Source organism: Mauremys mutica, chromosome 4 (assembly GCF_020497125.1).
Source record: "Mauremys mutica isolate MM-2020 ecotype Southern chromosome 4, ASM2049712v1, whole genome shotgun sequence".
Taxonomy (NCBI): domain Eukaryota; kingdom Metazoa; phylum Chordata; order Testudines; family Geoemydidae; genus Mauremys; species Mauremys mutica.
In genome coordinates, this window is record NC_059075.1 from 95,694,752 (window position 1) to 95,707,244 (window position 12,493).

The 12,493-nt window shown below is 47.1% G+C and overlaps 1 protein-coding gene across 3 annotated transcripts in view; it reads right to left on the bottom strand.

The window, feature by feature from the left end:
- PARVA (parvin alpha) overlaps window positions 1-12,493 on the bottom strand; it is a 103,482-nt gene that overhangs the window by 21,342 nt on the left and 69,647 nt on the right. For all 3 annotated transcript variants that reach the window (XM_045013480.1, XM_045013478.1, XM_045013479.1), the window contains exons 5-6: window positions 8,332-8,472; window positions 6,206-6,321 (exon numbers count right to left, since the gene is read on the bottom strand). In XM_045013480.1, coding sequence (XP_044869415.1) covers window positions 6,206-6,321; window positions 8,332-8,472 — 257 coding nt within the window. The remainder of the gene's footprint in view (window positions 1-6,205; window positions 6,322-8,331; window positions 8,473-12,493) is intronic.

Sequence of the window (12,493 nt, forward strand, 5' to 3'; positions counted from 1 at the left end):
ATTATGTCATGTGATGAAATCTCCAGGAATTCATCCAACCAAAGTTGGCAACTCTATAAATGTAGCAATTGGAGAATGGACCTCTGAAAAAGTAATTTAAGAACTTTAAACATGTAGATTCCTTATATAGCACTTGTGTACATTAATAGCTGATCCTGATGGAGAAGTCATTTGACATTGTGTAGGTTGCTTTGAATTAAATGGAAAGTGACACAATATTAAAAAAAAAAATGGTAGCAGGAGCAATGTTATTGACTCAGAGTTAACCATCCAAAATCATATTTCAAATAAACAAAGATGTTTCAAAACCTATCCCCATTTCCCAGTAACGCCATTCAAAAAGGCTACTACGAATTCCACAGGACAACACAAAATTTTTAAAAAACCTTGTTTTCAAACTCTGTGCTGCGTTTGATGGATGTGACCTGTCAGCTATTCCATATAAATAGAGCTGGTTGGGCTTTGGAATTTCCATTGCACATTATATTCTGATGATTTAAATAAATTGTTTCAAATGGGAACAAACCCCCCAAAATTTGAAATTACCAGCAAAACAAAATTTTAAAAATATTTTGATTAGGGATCATCAAAAAGTTCATATCAACAGCGTTGAAAGTTTTAATTTTGACATTATTGTTTTGATTAATTTAATTTTGACTTTTAAATTATATTAAAATACTGTAAAATATGTATGTATATGTATAACATACATATACAGTGATGTCTAAATAATATTAAAATTAATATTTAATATAAGTCAAATTAAATTAATTGAAACATTTCAACTTTGTTGAATCAAAATATTTTTGCCATTCTCCCACCAAAATCTACACATTCCCACAGAACATTTTGAATTCTACAAAACTCCGTTATTTGACATAAAATGGAAATAAGCTTGTACCTGTGATATCAACTCATACATTTTTTATCACAGAGTTTATTGCTGAAATGAAGGGCAAAGTTCATCCTCTTCTATTGAAGACACAGGGAATTTGTATCAGTTCAGAGACTTCCCTTCAAATAGGGATGTGTGTTCACACCAATGAATTTTAACATACAAACTACCCTTTGGAAGTTAATGCATTTACAGTTCTGCTGGCGCTAATCAGTAATAACTGTAAGGTTGCATTCCAGGCTATGCAAGCTCCAGCTGGTCACAGATCCTTCTTGTTATAAAAGCCATTTCTATATTAAAACATATCTTGGAGGGTGGTGGTGGTGGGGAAATATCTGAAAATAAAAGTGGTTGTGTTGTTTATCATTTGATGTTTCCCCCTTTCCCCGACTGAGCATTTTGGCAGTGTTTTCTTTATGGCCCAAGGCTGCAGTGCATACTCAGACAAAACTCCCACTAAGTCAACAGGAGTTTTGCCTATGCAAGAACTGCAGGATTAGGCCCCATAAATTTAACTTGGTGACGATTGCTCTTATAATCTGCTCCATGACGCTGAAGTATGGGAACCATTCTGCAGCCTCAGAGAATGAATATATCTTTGGAAGTGCTCTTGGGTCCAAGTGATTTTATGAGAGCCTGGAGGCAACGCTGCTTTGAAACACTTCACTCCTTCCCAGAGTTTCAGAGTTGGTAGAGCTTCCAAGCACCCAATGAACCATGTTTAGGATGGTGCAATACTCTCTGCTCTTTGTGCCTAGACCAGCTCATTTTTCCTTTTATGGTCACTCATGTCCCATAGGGTTCTAGAATGGAGCAGTTCCTGCACTAAGGGGAATGCAGGGCCACCAACGTGCTTGGGCACTATGCATGGGCACCAGGTTTCTTATGCTCTTCCCACAACCCTTGCATGCAAGCTAGGCACAATCTGCCCCATAATCATTTGAATATTATACAGAGTAAAGAAATGCAAAATTAAGGCATGATCCAGCTCTTCCTGAACACTCCCTCTCGCTTCAGTGGAAATTTAACAGTACTCTCACCGCATGAAAAAAAAAAAGATACCTATACTGGAAATAAAAAAATCTACAGGAGAGAAAGGAGAATAATATACAGAAATGAACCAGGAAAGATCCAAATGCATCATTTTTCAGAAACCGGCTTATAACCTAGATTTTTAATTACTCTAATTGCTAACAGCTTTTGTGCAAAACAAAGGAAGGAAATCTAGGTTAAAATTACTCTTTCATAAGCACTGTGCTGATTATCTGTTGGGTTTTATCATGTTATTTATGTCAGAAACAAATTTGTATTTCAGTAAACTAACCCCAGCCAACATAGCAACCTTCATATTTTGTGTGTATAAAACTGATAACAAAAACCTGAAACACATAAAGGGCTTTTTTATGTATTTTTTCTCCAATTCCCCCTCCCACCTCCACTCACACACTTTCCCTCTATCTTTATCAAATTGCAAACAGTGGCATTTAAAAAACAGGCCTCTTATAGCCTATTGAGCTTTCCTTGCCATGACCTTATTTTACAGAATATATCAGGGTTTGAAGCTACTAGGCTTTCTAATGTAAACAGTGAAAAAAGGCCTAAGGCTGTATTTATTGTTCCTTGAAACTTCCATTTCACTCAAATGGGCATTGTAGGTCCACAAGGGATTTAGAATTAGGCCCACTGTGTATAAAATAACCACACGGATAAAAAACAAAAATGAATTATTCTAAAAATACTGGGCCAGATCCTTAACTGCTGTAAATCGATGCAGCTGCATTGACTTCATTGGAATTACACTGATTTATATTGGTTGAGGATCTGGCTCCGTGGGGCTAAATCTCCTCCCACATTGCACTGATTCTATCCCAGTGAAACTCCACTGGCCCCAGGGCACTTACTCCTGATTTACAGCAGTGTAATAGAGGAGAAACATGCACATTGACCCAGTCCTGCTTGGTCTGTGCTGGAACAAAACCTGGTTCTCATTCTGTCCCCTACTTAACAATGCTTTTCAGGGTATGTCTATAGTGCAGTAACAGGGTATGATTACAGCTCGTGTAGGGATACTCAGGTACCAGAGCAGCGAAGCCACAGTAGCATATAAGCTAGCATATGAGCTAGCTCCCTGAGTAATTACCCAGGGTTCTATGCAGTGATGAGCTGCCAAAATCTTAACAACGGGTTCCCTATAAAAAGTTCTGATTTAACAACGGGTTCCCTATAAAAAGTTCTGATTTAAGGGATGTGCGACAGCATGTATTTTTTGTACCAATAGGGTTACCATACGTCCATATTTTCCCAGGAGGTGATTAAGAACCGAAAAGCCTGACATGTCCAGGAAAATACAGATGTATTTTAACCCTACCTAAAGTTCTTTTTTAAAAAGATGGGGCTGAACTAGAAATGAGCTCCGTTTCACGTGTGGGTGGTGATCAGGGACAGTCTCAATTTTTGGGTCTTTTTCTTATATAGGCTCCTATTACCCCTCACCCCCGTCCCGATTTTTCACACTTGCTGTCTGGTCACTCTAGGGTGTGCACATGTGTGGGTCCCAGCTGCTCCCTGCCCCCCCCTCATTAAAGCAGGTGTGCAGGATTACTGCCCTGGGAACTGCAGGGCACCAGTGGATGTGGGGCTGGCTGCAGATAGGGGCGTGGGGCAGGGATAGCTGGAGGCAGGGAGTGACACGGGCTGGCTGTGGGCAGGTGATGCAGACGGGCGGGCTGCGGGTGGCTGTGGGCAGGGGGTGGCTGCGGGCGGCTGTGGGCAGAGGCTGGCTGCAGGCAGGGGGTGGCTGTGGCAGGGGCTGGCTGGGGACAGGGGCTGGCTGCGGACAGAGGGTGGCTGTGGGCAGGGGCTGGCTGCGGGTGGCTGTGGGCAGGGGGTGGGGCAGAGGGCGGCTGTGGGCAGGGGCTGGCTGGGGGGCAGAGGGTGGCTGGGGGGCAGAGGGTGGCTGGGGGCAGAGGGTGGCTGGGGGCAGCTGGGGGCAGGGGGTGGCTGTGGGCAGGGGGTGGGGCAGGGGGTGGCTGCGGGTGGCTGGGGGCAGGGGGTGGGCCGGGGCTGGCGGGGGCTGGCTGGGGGCAGGGGCTGGCTGGGGGGTCGCTGGGGGCAGGGGCTGGCTGGGGGCAGGGGGTGGGCAGGGGCTGGCTGGGGCTGGCTGGGGGCAGGGGCTGGCTGGGGGGTCGCTGGGGGCAGGGGCTGGCTGGGGGCAGGGGGTGGGCAGGGGCTGGCTGGGGGGTTGCTGGGGGCAGGGGCTGGCTGGGGGGTCGCTGGGGGCAGGGGCTGGCTGGGGGCAGGGGGTGGCTGGGGGCAGGGAAGGCGGGGGAGGGGCGCAGACACTCACACGGGGGGGGGGCTGGGAGCAGCAGGACGCAGCCGGGGACTCACCAGGGCCAGAGGTCCAAAGAGCAGGAGCAGCAAAAGGGCCAGGAGGCAGCTCACATGGCTCTCGCAGCACAGCGCAGCGCCCCCCCCGGCGGCCAGGAGGAGGAATTACAGGCTTCCCAGGCAGAGCCCGTCAAAGCTTCCCTCGCAGGGAAGCTAGTTAACAAGCGGTTCTAAAACCGCTTCTAAATTTAACAACGGGTTCGCGCGAACCGGTGCGAACCGGCTCCAGCTCACCCCTGGTTCTATGCAGGCTTATCCAGCCTGAACTGAAGCCCGTGTTGCTGCTGCTGCTTCACTGCTCTGGGATCCACGCTAGGCAGATTCAAGCTAGCATGCACACATACATGTATTAGGTTCATTTTTCAAGAAACTCATCAATCAATTTCAAAAACATTTCCAGGAGTTAAGTTACATTTAATCTTTACCTGGACAACAACTTGAATGGACACATGGTAGGGAGTCTGGTGCTCAAAAATATTATGAATGCAACCAAAAGAGATGAAGTATCGCTACAAGACTTTTTGCATGAATCAGCTGTGATTGCAGAAAAGACATACCCTTATACTCATGTAGCTCCATTGACTTGAGTAGAGTTACTCCTGATTTACATCATTGTACTACATAAGAGGCGAAACAAGCCCATTGACTTCAATGGGAGTTTTGTCACAATAAAGAGGAATGCAAGATTTGGCTCCTTATGGCTATATTTTTCACATTTTTTCCCTCTCCCCATTTAGTCCTTTTCCTAAGGATGACCTCACAGGTACATTCTTGGCTTCTTGGATGGTGGTTATTAGCACTTTGAGATAAACTCATCCTTTTAATATTTGTATAACATCCAAATCAGGAAGGGAAAGTGTTTGATTGAAAGTTATTTTCCTCTGAAGCCTTACACATATCAGTGCAGTCTCACCATGGGTCACTTTGATCATATTTGGAGAAAGCCCTCCAACTGGAATTTTAAATCCAACGAGCAGGATTATCAGCCTTCAGCGATATATCTGCCAGAAGTTCCCCCTGAGCTTTCTTTATTAGTAAATTACCAAATTCAAAAACTTTTCTGACATGTGAATGGTGGAAATAAGAGCTGTTATTTTTTTAGATTTGCCTAATAGATCTTCAAGTCATGCATATTTGAAGAGAGCCTAAATAATGTCTTCTTGCAAAGAGATACTGCAGAAGAGCCCCAGGCAAGCAACATAAACAAACCAACAAAAATGGTAAAGGATACTAAGCTGTGAAAAATAAAGGCAGAACTGATTTGTAGACAAGGGAAAGCAGATTACATGGCAAGAAGCAGAACAAAATATAGCAAGCACAAATAGAATTGAGTCTAGTAGGAAAAAAATAACAAACAGAAGAGCCTGGAAAGTTTAAGCAGATTGGGCTCTAATATGGAGTGTGATTGGCACAGAAAAATCCAATTGATGGTTTCTTTATGAAAGAGCCAAAACTTGTAATCAGTCTAGATTAGTGTATATAAGGCTGAAAAAGAATATTTATTCACCTAACATGGATTTGGATTTAATAAAGGGTGACAAGTCATCACTCAGTGCAAGGGCTGATTTAAATATCTGCACTAGGAAGGGGCAGTGAGAAGATCGTCAGAAATGAGATAAATATTAACTCTAGAGATCATACTGTGTGATAAATAGACAAATACATTCCAACAATAATATTTAATACATCTTAATGTCATAGTCTGGCCACTTTGCAATCAAAATAAAATATTCGGAGGCACGGCTCAGTCTGGGAAAACACTCATTCTTTTGCCTTCTGCTTGAAGCATTGTCAGCCAGCATAACACATGTGCACACACACACACACGCACTTGCACATACATGTATTAGGTTCATTCTTCAACAAACTCACCAATCAATTTCAAAATCATTTCCAGGAGCTGAGTTATGTTTCTCTTACCTGGACAACAACAACCTGAATGGACACATGGTCTGGGAGTCTGATTGGTGCCCGAAAATACTGTGACAATGCAACCAAAAGACGAAGTATTGCTACAAGACTTTTTGCATGAACAGCTGAAATAGATATTAAAAACACAAGTTACATAAGGAAAAGTAACTAAGGAAAATATTTATTTTTGCTTGCAGGAACACCAGGAAATATGGGATACTTTTTCCCTTGGCATCTGAACTCACTGGAGGCTGCTATCAGGGTACCTTTTCTTCAACTGCCTTCCTGCTTTCCATAAATCAGCTGGTGGTAGAAATGCAGTGAAAAAAAATAAATATATTAGTTTTTGCAATAGGTCTGGATGCCATTGGCTTGGGAAGGTGGAAATCTAAACCTGATCCAAAAGCCAGATTTTATGTACGGCCGCTTAAACAGCTGTCTATGCACTCCCTATGCTGGTCCTTTATCCTCTTTATTTCAATATGGATTTATGAACTATCAGAAAGATATTTTTGTATTCATAACATGCACTTTATTCATTTTTAAGTGTCACAACGTCTGCAGGATGATAAATGAGCCTATTTTGGCTGAAGCCTTGAAGCAATAACTTACTAAACTCAGTGACTTAAACATTCCTCATGAACTTGTTATAGTTCTTCTTGTTATTTTAGCTTTTTCTCAGCAGGTTTCATAAGGGTAGTCAACACTAGCAAGAATGACAAGATATCAAAGGACTTACTGTAGGTAAGCTGTAATCAAGTATCGACCCACTGCCATCAAAGGGGAATCTATTTCTAACTTTAGTACTTCCTTTCCTTATTGTTTTTGCTTGTGTCCAGATTTGCACTGCATTCCTTAGGGCAATGCTCTAAAATGATGGTTGACAGCTACAAAACAATGCTGTACATTTTCCATACATAAACTGACCAATAACTAAGTTATTACACAAGTAAAATGGTAAGAGAGTCAATTAAATGTTCTCCTCCATCATTTCTAATCTGAGTCAAATCATGTGGTGTGCCAGAGATTTCTCCGCCAAAACACCACATGATTTGGCACAGAAGGCAAACTTTGTTGGGGATACTACGGTCAAGAATGAGGTGCTTTGGCAGAGCTGGATAGGGAAGACTGACCTGCACCTACTTGCCCTACAATTGGCTTGAGCCACTGCTGTCAATCTCCTACCTTAGCACTAAAACTCTCAAACACCTATAACACATTAAAACAAAGACAAGTCAATCACAGGGTCACCCTGCCCCCACCCCCTACATCCTGCAGTATAGGAGCCAGGAGGGAATGGAAGAAAACTATAGGGCAAAAAGTATGAAAGGCAGCTATGCTTAATGTTCACCCTGCCTCCTCATACCTACCTCTTTTACCACCATAGATCTGTGTTGACAATGGGACTTTGGGGATGAAAGGGAACGTGGCTCAGGGTGGGGGAAGAAGATAGAAAAAAACTGCTATAAACCTATTGGCCAAGATTTTTAAGAATGACCTTGTGATTCTGGGTGCCCACCTTGAGACACTTTTAAATGGGCCTGGTTTTCAAAAAGAGCTGAGCTGAAATACAGGCCCCTTTAAAAGGTCACAGGATGGGCAAAATCATCCTGTGGCCCCCTCCTGCATTGCCAGCTGTTATTATGGTTTTTTTTTAATACATTAAAGGCTAGGGGTGAAATCCTGACCCCACTAACATCAATAGAAGTTTTGCAATTGACTTCAGTAGAGCCAAATTTTCACCCTAAATATATTCAGTTGGCTTTGATCCAATCTAGCTATATGCAAGCACATTACCTGCAAATAACGTGCAAAAGGGTATCAGTGTGCCTAAATACTGCCGTTATGCATGCTGCACGCATACATATGATAAATGCAGCTGCAAACAGGTAGGCAGGCACATTTCAGTGCACAGATGTCATGTTTTGAAAATCTGGCTCTGAAAGGTTGAGCATCAGTAGAGAACGAAGAGAGAAGTTGCTGCATTCACTCTCATCCTCCCCTTACTGTGCAGCTACCACCAGGAAGGGCAGGAATTGGTGGAATTACTATTCTATGTTCATGAATTGCTGCTGGGAACTATAATATCTATACTATCAACAAACGAGCATTCCCTTGTGAAACATGCAACTCACAGTCAACGGTCCACTTGATGCTCCTTGGAGGAAGTTTAAGGGTTTCATTAATCTTTTCAAGAACTGTCTGTAATTTCTGCTTCTGAGCAATTTCAGACTGCGTGACTTCAGCAACATTCAGTTTTTCACTCTCAAGTTTCTCTGAAGTGATAATGGAAGAAAAAAAACCAACAACAGCCAGTCTACTCCTTAATCCTAGGTACCATGAGTAATATATGTGAAGACATTCTGTTCCAATGGATTTTTGGAAGATATCAGGCATCATAGTTTTAAAATTAACCCTTGATTTCTCAGCATAGGCGGCAGGTTTGTATAATTTTTGGTGGGGCCCAAAATGGTGGTGCCCCCCCGCTCCCGCCCTGTAAGCCGATATAAAATGAAGCTACAACGCGTCAGCGCCACAAGATTACAAGGGTCAATTAAAAGTGGAAAGTCAGAAGCAGCACTTGCCTACTTCAATATACAGTATTATATTTTGTTGCACTTTGTTGTGATGAAGTGGGAATGTTCTTAATATTTTCTCTGAATACTGTGTGGGTGCCTCAGTTTCCCCTGCAAGATGCCAACTGAAGGTGTTGGGGACAAAGAGATCAGGTGGCCTCCTTGTCCGGAAGAGACACAGAGGCCAGAGGAGGGAGTGTCAGTTTGGAGCTGGCTGGGGAAATGGGGAGAGACTCAGAACTTGGTTCTGGGCTCCCCACCCCGCAAGATGGACCTGACCGAGGGGTTCTGTTTTCTGTACCAACAAGCTCTGTTTAAACTGTTTTACAGTCTGGCTGAGAGTCACATCTGACTGCCGAGGTGGGGTGCAGGGACCTCTGGCTGCCCCAGGACCCCGCCTGGGCGGACTCACTGCGGAAAGTGCATGGTGTGGAAGGGCATGCTGAATGCTCTGAGGTCAGACCCAGGAAGGTGTAAGCTTCTTGCCCTGGAGACAGTCTGCTCAGAGAGGAGGCTCCCCCAGAGTCCTGACTGGCTTTGAAGGAGTGGTTCCAGAGCATCCCAGCATCCCCTTCCACCCCATGCACTTCTCAGAAGTCCACACAGGCACTAACACTCCCTCCTCTGGCCTTTGTCAAGAAGGCTAACATCATTTTGGGCTGTATAAGTAGGGGCATTGCCATCAGATCGAGGGACATGATCATTCTCCTCTATTCAACATTGGTGAGGCCTCATCTAGAATACTACGTGCAGTTTTGGGCCCCACATTGCAAGAAGGATGTGGAAAAATTGGAAAATCCAGTGGAGGGCAACAAAAATGATTAGGGGGCTGGAGCACATGACTTCTGAGGAGAGGCTGAGGGAACTGGGATGGTTTAGTCTGCAGAAGAGAAGAATAAGGGAGGATTTGATAGCTGCTTTCAACTACCTGATAGGGGGTTACAAAGAGGATGGATCTAGACTGTTCTCAGTGGTAGCAGAGGACAGAACAAGGAGTAATGATCTCAAGTTGCAGTGGGGGAGGTTTAGGTTGGATATTAAGAGAAACTTTTTCACTAGGAGGGTGGTGAAACACTGGAATGGGTTGCCTAGGGAGGTGGTGGAATCTCCTTCCTTAGAGGTTTTTAAGGCCCGGCTTGACAAAGCCCTGGCTGGGATGATTTAGTTGGGAATTGGTCCTGCTTTGAGCATGAGGTTGGACCTTATGACCTCCTGAGGCCCCTTCCAACCCTGATATTCTATGATACTCTAAACTGACCACCAAATTTAAGTTGTGTGTTTTTCCGGTCAGGTGAGGACTCTGGGGCAGGGCTGGGGATAAGGAACTTGGGGTGCAGACAGGCTGCCCCAGGGCTAGGGCCAAAGAGGACTCCCCTCCACCCTCCCTGGCAGCAGCAAGCTCCAGGGGAGGGACCCCTCCTCTCCCCCGCAGTTCACTGCACATGCTCCTACGGTCCCTCTCAGGTCCAGAAAGCCCACTCGGCTCCCCTATGGTGGGTACCGAGGGGGGAGGTTGCCATCACGTATGGCCTCCCCTGCTGCCACCCCTCACCATAGCCTCACTGGGGATGGGGCTGCCCCTTGCCCAGCATGGTGCAGGAGTGGGGACTGCAGGGCGGTAGCTGGGGAGGGGCACAGTATCACAAAATTCACCTAAGCCCCAGCTGCACAGGTCTAGGAAGCTCCCCTCCCCAGTGGTGTAACCAGGTTCTAACATCAGGGGGAGCAAACATATCCAATTACTAAAAAAGATGCCAGCCAACATATCCAATTACTAATCAGGTAGTTCTATAACAGGCTGCCCTGACCCCATCACCCCCTGAAGCACAAGGTAGGGGTAGGCACCACCATGTTGTGCAACAAACACTTGACAAAATTACTGGACTTAGTGACGGACAATGCAGGCAGGTGGGTATTATGTCATTCAATCATTCAACCCATAAAATTGCACACATTTGGCCTCAGTGAAATTAAATATCCAGAGAATTACTGGGCCTGTGATGATGATGATGACCAGGGCTTGCTCACCTGTGGCTCCCCCTCCCTGTGCTGTGGAGGCACAGCCAGGCAGGTCTGCATCTGCAGGCAGGCACCCTGCCTCAGGTGCAGCTCCCATGGGCCCTGCTAGCTACTAGACTGGGAGCCTCCCGGCCAATGGAATGGGCTGGGCTGGGGGGCGGAAGGCAAAGGGGGAGATTGTAGGGAGCTTTGGAGGAGGGGAGGCAGTGGGGGAGGGGAGTGGGCTGGCACAAAGGGGAGGGCTCTTTGGAGAGGAGTGACGGGGCACAGGGGTCATTGGGAGTCTCTCGAGGGGGCAGAGGGTTGTGTGGGTCTCTGTGGGGCAGGGGGCTGTGATGGGCGGAGCCAGCTGCAACCTGGGTCTGCTCTGCGGGGGGTGTTGCTATAGTCCCCTCAGGAAGCCCCCCCCCATCCTGTGTATTTTATACCAGCCCCGGGGTGCCCATTGCTGCTCCTTTCCCCACCCACGGCTCCATCTGTCTGTCCCCACAACTCCCCCGGCTGTGTCCGTCTGTCTGTCCCACAACCCCCTGGCTGTGTCCTTGTGTCGGTCTGTCCCACAACCCCCGGCTGTGTGTGTCTGTCCCCCTTCCCCCCCGCTGTATGTGTCTGTCCCACAACCCCCTGGCTGTGTCCTTGTGTCGGTCTGTCCCACAACCCCCGGCTGTGTGTGTCTGTCCCCCTTCCCCCCCGCTGTATGTGTCTGTCCCACAACCCCCGGCTGTGTCTGTCTGTCTGTCTGCCCCCCACTGTGTGTGTCTGTCCCACAACCCCCAACCCCCTGGCTGTGTCTGTTTGTCCCCACCAACGCCCCCCCCGGCTGTGTCTGTCTGTCTGTCTGACCCCCGCTGTGTGTGTCTGTCCCACAACCCCCAAGCTGTGTGTGTTTGTCTCCACCCCCCCCCCCTCCCCGGCTGTGTGTGTGTGTCTGGCTGCCCCCACAGCTCACAGGCTGTGTCTGTCTGTCCGTCCCCCCTCCCCTGTGTGTGTCTGTCCCACAACCCCCTGGCTGTGTGTGTTTGTCCCCACCAACCCCCCCTCCCCGGCTGTGTGTGTGTGTCTGGCTGCCCCCACAGCTCACAGGCTGTGTCTGTCTGCTGCTCACAATGCCCAGGGCTCAGCCGCTGCCTGTGGCTCGCTCCCCCTCCCTGCTGTGGAGGCGCGGCCAGGCAGCTCCGGCACCGCCCCGGCAGCTCCCATTGGCTGGGGTTCCCGGCCAATGGGCTGGGAATCCAGTCGCTCCTGAGGCCCCTCCCAGGAGCTGCCGCTGCCGCTGCGGTGAGTGAGAGCGCCGGGTGTTGCAACGCGGGGACCCCCAGCACAGGGCCTGGGGCCCAAACATTGGTGGGGCTGAGCCCAGCTCCTGGATTATTGGTGGGGCCTGGGCCCCACGGGCCCATATAACTCGCCGCCCCTGTTTCTCAGCCTGTTCAGCGAAGGATACTCGTTTTCCCTTAAGGGGATTTCCAGTCTCATTTTGGAATCCTAACAATATCACCCACATTTTCCCCTTATTTCCCCTAACCTTTTAGTCTAAAGTAGTGAAGGGTTGGATGCAACTCCTTCTAGAGCACATCTAAGGGGGTTAAACATGCTGATGCTGCCTCCACAGCTCTACCACGAGGGATCTTCTGCACAGAAGTGAATTGTGCTACAGAGCAACAAGCCTGATAGAGACAAATATCATGCTTAAAAAGGTTTG